This window comes from Coregonus lavaretus, assembly GCF_964263955.1.
Source record: "Coregonus lavaretus genome assembly, chromosome: 36".
Lineage (NCBI taxonomy): Eukaryota > Metazoa > Chordata > Actinopteri > Salmoniformes > Salmonidae > Coregonus > Coregonus lavaretus.
The window spans coordinates 2426109-2439445 of record NC_140023.1 but is presented as its reverse complement, the minus strand read 5'-3'; the positions used below and the strand labels follow the sequence as shown (position 1 = coordinate 2439445).

Genomic DNA, 13337 nt, shown 5'->3' with positions numbered 1-13337 from the left:
CACCCTGTTCACTTCCAAAGCACTGGGATGACATACAGTATAATTTGATTTCTCTTTAGAGAGGGTACTGATCAGTGTACAGCATAAACTGAGGAGGCAGAGATGCTGGCTAACCAAGGAAGTAATCCAAAAGTAATCCTTAAATTACACATTTTGAGTAATCCAATGAATTATGTTACTAATTACGTGTATTGTCATGTAATCTGTAATCAGTAACTGATTACATTTTTCATGTAATCCGTCCAACCCTGCACACACACACATATACAGAGAGATGAGCAAAGACACATAAAATGTATCTTATTTGCACCGAATTTCAACTCTGAATCCTATATTCTATGGGTGTCTCTCATTTCAAGATTTCAAGTGAGTATAATTCACAATTTTTTGCATACACTGTGACGTCAGAAACCTAAGCAGGACGGTTTTTTTTTTACCGTTTTCATTCTAATCCAATAGCAGTACTCTTACGCCATCTGATGGATGTGTGCAAAATTGCTCTATAGCAGTTAGTCATTCAGTACACTAGATGTCGCTGTACTCTCATTCCACCTCGCTTGGTATTTCCCTTCCAAATAAATGTTGGTTTTCTGCCTGTCACTGTTCTTATTATACCTCAGTGGTCACGGCTGTGTTTACACATTTGACTGGTGCTAGCAACCATTGAGCGTTGGAAGCTTGTAGGCTCTGTGTTTAATTTCTTGAATTGGAAATAAACAGACAATTTCTGCATGGCTATGTTGTGAGCAAACACGTAGCATAGGTCCCAAAGAAGAGGCGTCAGTATCTCTATTCAAGAGAACATATTTTGACAGCAGGCGAGGGGCAATATTGGCTTGAGTTCGGTACACCGGCATGGCAGCGGCAACAGTGGTCGAAAATGATCCGACGGCGAGCGAAGGCGGTGCCGCATCATTCTCGGAGCCGGAGGTCCACAGCCCTATCTGGAACGAATCTCAACTTCGAAAGTATCCTTTCCAGACCAGACCGATACCCAGACTCTCTCACACGGATCCTAGAGCTGAGATGCTCATAAACAACGAGGTAAAGTGACACTTGTAATGTTCTTGTTCGAGTCTGACAGCTAGCTCAAATTAAGTAAAATGGTATTTGTCACATGCGCCTAATACAACGGGTGTATACTTTACCGCGGAATGCTTGCTTACGAGCCCTTCCCAACGATGCAGTTAAAAAATAATAAGGAAAATAAAAAATTGTAACACGAGGAATAAAATACACAAGAATTGAACTATATACCGTACAGGGAGTACAGTATCAGATCAATGTGCAGGCCAGGGGTACGAGGTATTTGGTGAGAAACAAAATTAACTAGCTAACGATAGCTATATAGCTAGCTGCTACATTGTCAACTAACGTTAATCAACAAGTATTTTGTCTAGCACATCCCTCCAGCTTGTATCCTGTATGTTGTTGGTAAGATAGCCAATGTCCTCTCAACTGAATCAGCTGCCGGGCAAGCTAGCTAGCTAGCCAGCTAACACGATTTTGACAGTGGTTCTATTTTTTGTATCCAGGTTTGTGCTGCATGGATCAAATATCATGCAAGAGAGACCCCACTTGGTCTGGGTGATAGTGGACAAGTCCAGTGTTCTTCCAACCTGGCCCTGGGGTCCTTCATAGGGTGTGCAGTTCCTGTTCCAATGTATTATGGCAGGGCTTGATGATCAGTTGATTAGGTGAAACGGGTGTTTTTGACGCTGGACTGGAACACAAGCTTGGCTGTAGCCTAGGTTTTGGGCCCCAAGACCAAAGAACACAGGACTTGACATGCAAGTCTGCATGGGCATGGCACTGCAGTGCAGATAATCAGTTTGGTGGTAACACATATCTGGCCTACCATAGACTATCTTATTTTCATAGGTAGCCTATGAAGCAGACTTTTTTTCCCCTCCTGTCTGATACTGTTTGTCAACCAGGTAATCTGGACCCCTTGTTAGCAAGCTCCTCTCAGTATACACGTGCCACCTCCCTTGCTTTATGTTCAATAATAAAACATCATGCCTCCACTTGAATGCTTCTCTCCAAAAGTCAGTCTGCATTTACTACATCTGATATGTCGTTGATTCCCATGAAATTATATCGGCTAGTTGATTTCTAACTTGACCTACATCACAGATATGCAACAGTCACACCCTGTTATAACACTGAAATGCACGTACCACTAAGTAAATAAATATTTCTGATATGAGTGTCTTTTGCATCCATTGATCTGCCTTTCTTTGGAATATGATTATGTGATGCCAGATATTAGGCTACAGCCTGGAAGATCAATGCTGGCTGTTAATATATGGCAGGGACATCTAGGCTATTACTGTGTAAATCGGTAACTGTTCACATAACGGCGAACTGTAGTGAATATCAGTTATATGTCCCATACACAAGGCTAGGTGCACAACAGTATTGTGCATGGGACATATAGGCCTATACCTGTGGCAGACATAACTGTGTTGTTTGCTGCGTGATCTATCTGCAAAGTAAACGTTTTCTGCATGCAAATTACAGGTTTTATTCCTTGGTCTTTATTCAGCTATTTTATTATTATCATGCTGACACGAGCAGTTGCCAGCATGATTCAAATATAGCTTTTTTTGTGGTTGAGGAAAGTAGGCATAGAATGATGGTGTTTCCACTATTATGACCTGTGGTGAACTCCCAGTGTACTCAGATGGGAGAGGGGAAGAGAGGAGGATGGGAGGAGAGGAGGGGTTGCGTTTTGACCAGACACAACAATGTTGACTAGGAGGTGAATGAGCTGTTTGATTCAGATTTACCGCGCGTTAAACAGTAGAGTACCGAATAGAGTAGACCAACAATTTGCTGTTGACATTAAATGAGTGTAATAGCGTCTGTTTCACAGAAGTAAAAGTGAAACAACATAGTCTGTTGAAATGGAGCTTCCGTATCCTATTCATAATTAATTTAGTATCTTTTGCCTCTTGCTTCCGCCCTGCTTGCGGTCTTGCTGTAAAGGCTTCGCTAGTGAAATTCATTGCAGCGGCACAGCGCGCATGTTCGTGCTACACAGCCTACGTTCCAACAGTCACGTAGCACTTGCCACTTGTGTCCAATGGGACCATCAATCGCGCTGCCTGCCAGCGAACCGCAGTGTTGTTGATACACATAGCTTATGCAGGCGCTTCCTATTCCCCAGAAACAGGTGTGCCTTTCTTTGCTACGTGCATAAGGATCATATGTATAATGTATTAAAAGCTATTAAATATTGATGAATTCTCCATGCATTTAATTTGGTCTGACTATAGCCTAAAAATTCAATGCATCAAAGGAAAACTGATTAGATGTATAATGATATTTAATGCATATAACGTTAGGCCTATCACTATTAGGAAAACATGTTAACAAATTATGCAAAAAGTTGAATACGTTTTGTATAATTTAATCAAAATTGTTGCTTGCTTCAGTCCTATATTATAACAAATAAAAAGATCAGAGTATATGCAGTCTTTTTCTAACCTAACAAATCCTCATTTTTTGGTTTCTAGGAACCAGTGGTTTTAACAGACACCAATCTAGTGTATCCGGCTCTCCAGTGGGACATCCCGTACCTGCAGGAGAACATTGGAAGCGGGGACTTCTCTGTGTACATCGCAGAAAACCACAAATTCCTCTACTATGACGAGAAGAAAATGGCCAACTTTGAGAACTTTGTACCCAAGTCTCGACGGATAGACATGAAATTCTCGGATTTTGTGGAGAAAATGCATAAAACGCAGGAAGAGGGAGGAGATGAGAGGTAATGTTATTGTGTAAATGGATATATTAAACCATCATCTGAGGGAGGATGATCTGCTGTTTGATCTGTTGTCCTGCTGCAGTAGAGCTAGGTCCTTATGGACAGTTGATGAAAAAGATTAGAGACATTTTATCAGTACTGAATATGAGTGTAAGTAATATACAACTTCTCTTATTTGAGTCACAAAACGTGTGCGTGTGTGTAATATGGCCAGAATCAGATGAAATGCTATCCAGTCTAGGTGTTTGCGTTGCAGGTGTGCTGCTCATTAGTCGAAAGTCAAATGTTGAGTGAGTCAAATGAAATCTAATGCAGGAACTGAAGTAGCTAGCTGTCGAGAATGACTAAGCATTTATACGGCATCTTGGGAACACTTTGTACCATTGCCACCTGACTGAGTTACATGGCCTGGGAGACACACACACACATCACTTACTGCACTGAGCCCCTTCCTTAAAGCTAATGCTTGCTGCTTGTGTCCACGTACTGTAGATTTAATCAGTTAAATGACGTTTTCTGTCACATTATATAGTAGTGGTTTTGTGCAATGTTTGTTGCATGGCATTACTGTTTTCTGATTGAAATCATTCTTTGTGGTTTGGCAAGGAATACTTTCTTCTGAGCCGAGTTGAACATTTATATTGGCAAGACAAGCTTTAATTTCCGAATGCACGTAAACTTGCTGAGTACACTTGACTCCTGATAAGTGCAAACTCTGTATGTGCATTGCAGTTCAACTGTCCCTATTCAATTGCATTCCTCTTAATTGCTCTGTATATCTGTGTTATCCACTGGGCTTACAGCAGCATATTCACAACAGTTCCAATCCGTTTTCTTTTATCAGTTGTTGACTACAGTTACAGCATTACCTCTTCTTTGGACTGCATTAATGACAGAGTGCCATGAAGGACAGTCTTATCCTATCTTTGTGTCTCTATCCAGATTCTGCTCCACAACTAGCTCCAGGAGCACTGTACTTCAGCTCCCTCTGTGGCTGTGCTCCTTCCAAAATATGTGCAAAGCTGAAGATCCATTTCCATCTCAGCAGATGGACTAATTCTATTCTATTCTGTTCATCCTCCCAGGGTGTACCTGCAGCAAACCCTGAACGACACAGTGGGCAGGAAGATCGTGGTGGACTTTCTGGGTTTCAACTGGAACTGGATCACCAAGCAGCAGAGCAAGAGGAACTGGGGCCAGCTCACCTCCAACCTGCTTCTCATAGGCATGGAGGGTAAGAGACCTAGCCCTGGCCTATAGGAATGGAGGGTAAAGACCTAGCCCTGGCCTATAGGAATGGAGGGTAAGAGACCTAGCCCTGGCCTATAGGAATGGAGGGTAAGAGACCTAGCCCTGGCCTATAGGAATGGAGGGTAAGAGACCTAGCCCTGGCCTATAGGAATGGAGGGTAAAGACCTAGCCCTGGCCTATAGGAATGGAGGGTAAAGACCTAGCCCTGGCCTATAGGAATGGAGGGTAAAGACCTAGCCCTGGCCTATAGGAATGGAGGGTAAGAGACCTAGCCCTGGCCTATAGGAATGGAGGGTAAGAGACCTAGCCCTGGCCTATAGGAATGGAGGGTAAGAGACCTAGCCCTGGCCTATAGGAATGGAGGGTAAGAGACCTAGCCCTGGCCTATAGGAATGGAGGGTAAAGACCTAGCCCTGGCCTATAGGAATGGAGGGTAAAGACCTAGCCCTGGCCTATAGGAATGGAGGGTAAAGACCTAGCCCTGGCCTATAGGAATGGAGGGTAAGAGACCTAGCCCTGGCCTATAGGAATGGAGGGTAAGAGACCTAGCCCTGGCCTATAGGCATGGAGGGTAAGAGACCTAGCCCTGGCCTATAGGAATGGAGGGTAAGAGACCTAGCCCTGGCCTATAGGAATGGAGGGTAAGAGACCTAGCCCTGGCCTATAGGAATGGAGGGTAAAGACCTAGCCCTGGCCTATAGGAATGGAGGGTAAGGAACTGAGGGGTTTATAAGAATGAAGGGTAAGCAGGGTTTTCCCAGGATGTTTTAACTAGGTTGGTGCTGCTGAGTACGGGGGAGGGGGGGATGGGAGGCCCGGAGGGAGTCAGTGCCCCCCTTTTGACTCAGAGATTTTTGCGGCTTTTAACACCTGTAACCGCCATTTCCTGCAATCTAGATCCATAAATGATAACAAATAGTTTTTCTTTTAAAGTTACAAAATCAGCACCACTTTTACATTCTTTGGGGAGAACCCTGGTAAGGAAGGGACCCTGGGGCTTTTAGGCATGGGGACCATGGCTAGTAGGTGTTTCTCTAGTCATATTAGACAAGGAAATTATAAATAGTATATCTACAATGTGGGTGCCATATATCGCTGATGGAAAGAGTGAAGTATCCTGTATCAATGTGCAGTAAAAAGCCTTGTGGAAAGGGCATTATGAAAGAAATCCACTCGCCTTAAATAAGCTGAAATTAGCTTAAGGGCATTGCTCCTCCACAGACAGACAGGTAATCCTGTGATCTGCTCAATGTTTATAGGCAACGTGACGCCAGCCCATTACGACGAGCAGCAGAACTTCTTTGCACAAATCAAAGGTTACAAGAGGTGCATCCTGTTCCCTCCCGACCAGTTTGAGTGTCTCTACCCCTTCCCTGTTCACCACCCCTGTGACAGACAGAGCCAGGTAAACCCTACTTTTTGATTTAATTCATTTGACAATTTTAAAACAATCAACCAGACGTGGATACAATGTAATCATAGAGGATAACACATCAAGGAAAACGTATTTCAATTGTGGTCCCTTTTGAAACCGGTAAGAAGGTTTGTGGAATAGGCCAAACACAACAGCGTGTTTGATTTGATATGCAGTGGCTTTTCTGTTTCTCAACTGTTTCTGTTTGTTTTTAATTTATCTTACTAACAGCAAGTTTGCTTTCGCCATTTGTAGGTTGACTTTGAGAACCCTGACTATGAGAGGTTTCCCAACTTCAAGAATGTGGCGGGCTATGAGACTGTGGTGGGCCCTGGAGATGTTCTGTACATCCCCATGTACTGGTAGGAGCTGCTTTACACTGTTCTACCTAGTAGTATGTGTGTGGTGGGATCCCATGTACAGTACAGTGTGTATTGGTAAGAGTAGTTCTGTACTGTGTCTGAAAATAGACAGTTTTTGATGTTGTTTTCTCACTGAGGATTCTGTCGCTGAAATGCCAACACTGTGCCATTGTGGAACCAGGCTGGTCAGTTTGACCTGTTGGTGACATTGTAAATGATCTGAGAATCCTGCTCTGTTTTCATTTCATGGCTAATTCAGGTGGCACCATATTGAGTCCCTGCTGAGTGGTGGAGTGACCATCACTGTCAACTTCTGGTACAAGGTAATGTATGTGCTCACTGAAATATGCCAACATGTATCACCATATCAGTATAATTTTTACTACATTCATGTCAACTAATGTTGTGGCACCCCGAAGAAGGCAGTATTACAGTCAAAATATTGGTTAAATGAATTGAATAACTTTGCATTGAAGGATAGATTTCTCACTGTGCGGTCTTCACTAGTCATTTTAAATCAGCATGGATCACCTTGATACATTAGAGGACATGTTATATTTCTGTCCTCACTACATGATCTGTCATTCCCCCAGGGTGCACCCACGCCCAAGAGGATAGAGTACCCACTGAGAGCTCAACAGAAGGTGGCCATCATGAGAAACATAGAGAAGATGCTAGGGGAGGCACTGGGAGACCCACACGAGGTACTGAAACTGGACAAATGAGGAATATTCTGATGGTATTTATTTATGGGAGATCTAGCCTGGTATGTTAAAGCAATTGTACACGAGAGGCCGTGGGTTTGGACTTTTTTAGCACGGCTGTGCTGCGGTCGTAGGTACGAGGTAAAGCCCACCCATCACAATGCTTGTTTTCACCAACGAGTTGTAGAAAGCCTGGTATTTGAATGCACTGGCTACTTTAGGCATATCTGGCATGATGTCATATATCTGGGCATGACAGCCATAATGTCATATATCTGGGCATGACAGCCATAATGTCATATATCTGGGCATGACAGCCATAATGTCATATCTGGGCATGACAGCCATAATGTCATATATCTGGGCATGACAGCCATAATGTCATATATCTGGGCATGACAGCCATAATGTCATATATCTGGGCATGACAGCCATAATGTCATATATCTGGGCATGACAGCCATAATGTCATATATCTGGGCATGACAGCCATAATGTCATATATCTGGGCATGACAGCCATAATGTCATATATCTGGGCATGACAGCCATAATGTCATATATCTGGGCATGACAGCCATAATGTCATATATCTGGGCATGACAGCCATAATGTCATATCTGGGCATGACAGCCATAATGTCAGATATCTGGGCATGACAGCCATAATGTAATATCTGGGCATGACAGCCATAATGTCATATATCTGGGCATGGCAGCCATAATGTCATATATCTGGGCATGACAGCCATAATGTCATATATCTGGGCATGACAGCCATAATGTAATATCTGGGCATGACAGCCATAATGTCATATATCTGGGCATGGCAGCCATAATGTCATATATCTGGGCATGACAGCCATAATGTCATATATCTGGGCATGACAGCCATAATGTAATATCTGGGCATGACAGCCATAATGTAATATCTGGGCATGACAGCCATAATGTAATATCTGGGCATGACAGCCATAATGTAATATCTGGGCATGACATCCATAATGTAATATCTGGGCATGACAGCCATAGTCAGAAGAGTTGGCTAAACCTAAGAACAAACTTATCTGGACCAGGCTGCCAAAGATCCCATAGACACACTAGTTCCAGAGCTAGAACATGACTACATCATTTTTAGAACATCAAATTACATTTCACAGCTCTGAGATCCCAATGAGATTCCATTGAGATGAAGATTCTCGCTGGTTCCATAACTAGAACATGACATCAAATGAATGACATTCCATTTGGCTGCTCTGTATTTAGTTGGTCCCGTAGGAATAGTGCAGAAAGCATGCCATGCCCGGAATCTTTACGGCTCCGGAACGCTGACCCTGATAGCAACCCAATTACTGTGAATATTTATGGTCTACCTGATTTAGCACAGAGTGAATGGAAGAAGGGGGGAGATGTGGTACAGTACAAAGACAGGAGGACAGGACACTCAGTGAAACAACGCTATAGCTACAATATCTTACCTAATAGTAGGCACTAAAAGGTTTTCAACAACTGACTTGTTTTATTGCAACTGTGTTTTAATGCATCTATGTGCTTTCTGTTCCGTAGGTTGGTCCTTTATTGAATATGATGATTAAAGGCCGATATGACCAGGGATTCAGCTAGGTACTGCCTCAAAACTGTCTGTATGTGTGTTTGTGCGTGCCCAGGACATACACCTGATTGTGTGTTTGTAGGTGAGCGTGTGTGTGCAGACACGTGTTTGTGCATTCAGACTGTTGAGCTAGCAGTGACTTGGCCAATCAGCCATTTTGACTCTGTTTTGATTGTCTGGGAGCCATAATCATCGCAACTTCAGCCACCAGTGGGAAGACAATAGTGGACGGACGGACCAGCCATGGAGACCCTCATGTAGTATGCTGTCAGAGAGTGCTACTCAGTTGAGGAACTGTGTAAACTACACAATGTAGAGTTGTGGTATTTTTGTGGGAGTCGAGCGATAGGCAGCCGTGTAGGTATCAAAGAATAACCCCCAAACACCCTCAAAGTGGAAGTTGCCCATAATTAACCACTGATGCAGGGTCAGATATTAGACATTCTATCATCACACGCAATAAGATTGGGGTTGGGAAAATCTGATCCTAGATCTGTAGTTGGGGGCAATTTCTACCTTGACCACTAAACGGTGTGTTGTTAGTCATAACCAACAAGATAATCCCTTCCTCTATTCAACCGCTCCCCTGTCATTACAGTTTGTAACCATAGCAACACACATGTAGCTTGAATATTAAATAGGGAATAGATTTGTAGTAACTAAAGTAGCCCTACTTATTTTATGACAAACTTCTCAATTAATTTGCGGCACATGCACCCTGAAAGAGATGAGTCATATTCCTGTTCTTCTGTTGATTTAATGGTTGACTAGTCAGACTGGTTGACTAGTCAGATTGGTTGACTAGGTCAGACTGGTTGACTAGTCAGATTGGTTGACTAGTCAGACTGGTTGACTAGTCAGATTGGTTGACTAGGTCAGACTGGTTGACTAGTCAGACTGGTTGACTAGGTCAGTAAGCTGTTTTTTGTTTCTGTATGATTGCTGAACATTTCTATGTTACAGCCGACATACGTTTTCTTTGATGGTGTGTTTTTGTGTACATTCAGGCGTAACTGATTTTCTGTTGGTGTGTTATTATTTTTTGTTGTTGTAAATTTGTTATGATACATGGTACAATTAAGTTCATGAGGATGGGCTAAAAAGTATTTAAAGTTATTTCAATTGCAGCTGCACAGTAAAATAAGAATATTATCAACCCAACATGCTTTCAGTGTAATGATTGAAGACATCTCACCAGTTTTGCGATTGAAATTGATCCTAAAACAGGGTATCCCAAACTCAGTCCTGGGGCCTCCCCTGGGTGCACGTTTTGTTTTTTGCCCTAGCGCTACACGGGGGGAGGGGGGGAGGGGGGACCTGTCCTAAACAACAGTTATGTTTTGCTCCGGTAACAGTGACAATACGTTAACCCTATATTATTTTAAATTAAATCAAATTTAAAAGTTGTTCTACTTGTAGTTATTACATCTGTATTTCTTAGTACTCCTACCAAGACTGTACCTAGTGGATGGTTTGCGTGCGTGCCTCTCCAATCTCACACTTCCCCTACTGTTGCTGTTTTTTCTCTCAATTCTTTAGGAAGGATGTCAAAGTGTGTGTGTGTGTGAGAGTTCAGTTGAATTCTGGTTGTTATTGTGCCATTGTAAAGTGTTTCTAGTGAACACCACTTCAACAGGTGCAGTTTAGAGCACAGGACCGATTTAAAGCACTCTACTTTTGGAAGTGCTGTGTGCCAAACCAGGTGTGTCCTTACAGGGTTGGGGCTATTTCCATTTCAATTTGGTCAATTCAGGAAGACAACTGTCATTTCAATTTTCCTCAATGATTTTCTGTGAGGAAAATGTGGAGTTGGAATGTTTGTTTACTTAATGTAAACAATGTTCAGAAAGCTGTATGTATGGAGGCCCTGGTGTGACATTGGTTATATTGACTATTTGACTTACATTGGTAATGTGATGATTTTAAGATGCATCATATTCATTTGTTATTAAAAGTAATAGCCTAGTTAAACCAGTCTGACCACAGCTGTGTGAATGGTGAACGCAGCATTCAGTCTGATTTAACTACTAGGCTAATATACTAATGCTGCATGTTCAATTCCTACACCTTCAGTGACTGACAAAACATTTCTAGGGGAGTTTCTATGTTCTAGCATTTTCCCAAAAGCATGTATTGTACTCCTCTGGCTTTCTAAAAACATATGGAATCCATCAATGGGAATGTTCATATCTTATTGTTTGTATTTAGGCTAATATTCTAAGAATGTTCATGTCAAGGGAGTGTGTGCTTGATTGTTGATAGTATATCAATATTGTTGATGAATAGACTAGTTATTCAATTAAGTGTTATTTGACAGTTAAGTCTGAGGTTAAATTGCTCTCCTACCTGTGTGCCTAGCTTGGTTATGACATGGCTCAAGAAACAGCAAGAACAATTCTTTTTATTAAAGGATCTTTTTATTTAATTTTTTCATTATGCAGCTTTAAATGCAAAACCTGAACAGGGTTAAATGAAAACTATCATCTCTTTGCTGTGTTTTATTTTTATTTTACAAATACAAAACAGTTTTCTGGGTTCCTGCACTTGTATGATTTGAGTTTGTCTGCTGTATGTATTTTGCACTGATTTCAAAATGACAGCTGAACAAGGAGTTCTATTGTTGTGCTAGTGGCTTTGTAATAAAATTTTAAACTTTATTGATCAAGTCCTTGTATCAGTCATCACAGCGGTTTGGTGTCAAATTCAAGTCTGTCATTGCAGAGATTCATTGTTAGGAAATACAGTGGGGAGAACAAGTATTTGATACACTGCCGATTTTGCAGGTTTTCCTACTTACAAAGCATGTAGAGGTCTGTAATTTGTATCATAGGTACACTTCAACTGTGAGAGACGGAATCTAAAATAAAAATCCAGAAAATCACATTGTATGATTTGTAAGTAATTAATTTGCATTTTATTGCATGACATAAATATTTGATCACCTACCAACCAGTAAGAATTCCGTCTCTCACAGACCTGTTCGTTTTTCTTTAAGAAGCCCTCCTGTTCTCCACTCATTACCTGTATTAACCGCACCTGTTTGAACTCGTTACCTGTATAAAAGACACCTGTCCACACACTCAATCAAACAGACTCCAACCTCTCCACAATGACCAAGACCAGAGAGCTGTGTAAGGACATCAGGGATACAATTGTAGACCTGCACAAGGCTGGGATGGGCTACAGGACAATAGGCAAGCAGCTTGGTGAGAAGGCAACAACTGTTGGCGCAATTATTAGAAAATGGAAGAAGTTCAAGATGACGGTCAATCACCCTCGGTCTGGGGCTCCATGCAAGATCTCACCTGGTGGGGCATCAATGATCATGAGGAAGGTGAGGGATCAGCCCAGAACTACATGGCAGGACCTGGTCAATCACCTGAAAAGAGCTGGGACCACAGTCTCAAAGAAAACCATTAGTAACACACTATGCCGTCATGGATTAAAATCCTGCAGCGCACGCAAGGTCCCCCTGCTCAAGCCAGCGCATGTCCAGGCTCGTCTGAAGTTTGCCAATGATCATCTGGATGATCCAGAGGAGGAATGGGAGAAGGTAATGTGGTCTGATGAGACAAAAATATAGCTTTTTGGTCTAAACTCCACTTGCCGTGTTTGGAGGAAGAAGAAGGATGAGTACAACCCCAAGAACACCATCCCAACTGTGAAGCATGGAGGTGGAAACATCATTCTTTGGGGATGCTTTTCTGCAAAGGGGACAGGACGACTGCACCGTATTGAGGGGAGGATGGATGGGGCCATGTATCGCGAGATCTTGGCCAACAACCTCCTTCCCTCAGTAAGAGCATTGAAGATGGGTCGTGGCTGGGTCTTCCAGCATGACAATGACCCGAAACACACAGCCAGGGCAACTAAGGAGTGGCTCCGTAAGAAGCATCTCAAGGTCCTGGTGTGGCCTAGCCAGTCTCCAGACCTGAACCCAATAGAAAATCTTTGGAGGGAGCTGAAAGTCCGTATTGCCCAGCGACAGCCCCGAAACCTGAAGGATCTGGAGAAGGTCTGTATGGAGGAGTGGGCCAAAATCCCTGCTACAGTGTGTGCAAACCTGGTCAAGACCTACAGGAAACGTATGATCTCTGTAATTGCAAACAAAGGTTTCTGTACCAAATATTAAGTTCTACTTTTCTGATGTATCAAATACTTATGTCATGCAATAAAATGCAAATTAATTACTTACAAATCATACAATGTGATTTTCTGGATTTT

At 42.4% G+C, this 13337-nt stretch overlaps 1 protein-coding gene across 1 annotated transcript; it reads left to right on the top strand.

Moving 5' to 3' along the window:
• The first annotated feature begins 637 nt into the window (after positions 1-637).
• LOC311110984 (hypoxia-inducible factor 1-alpha inhibitor-like) lies at positions 638-10272 on the top strand. The gene is made up of 8 exons (XM_084153643.1): positions 638-1044; positions 3522-3772; positions 4858-5006; positions 6283-6428; positions 6693-6799; positions 7059-7122; positions 7393-7503; positions 9068-10272. The coding sequence occupies exons 1-8, from the start codon at positions 856-858 to the stop codon at positions 9122-9124; spliced, it is 1074 nt and encodes a 357-aa protein (XP_084009769.1). The 5' UTR covers positions 638-855; the 3' UTR covers positions 9125-10272.
• Positions 10273-13337: the final 3065 nt, after the last annotated feature.

What these genes read in the sequence shown, in the direction of transcription:
- LOC311110984 (XM_084153643.1), top strand. Translation starts at nt 856, where the DNA reads ATGGCAGCGGCAACAGTGGTCGAAAATGATCCGACGGCGAGCGAAGGC. An exon ending in AGATGCTCATAAACAACGAG is followed by an intron (nt 1,045 to 3,521) that starts GTAAAGTGACAC and finishes TTTGGTTTCTAG; the next exon opens with GAACCAGTGGTTTTAACAGA. An exon ending in CACTGGGAGACCCACACGAG is followed by an intron (nt 7,504 to 9,067) that starts GTACTGAAACTG and finishes TCTGTTCCGTAG; the next exon opens with GTTGGTCCTTTATTGAATAT.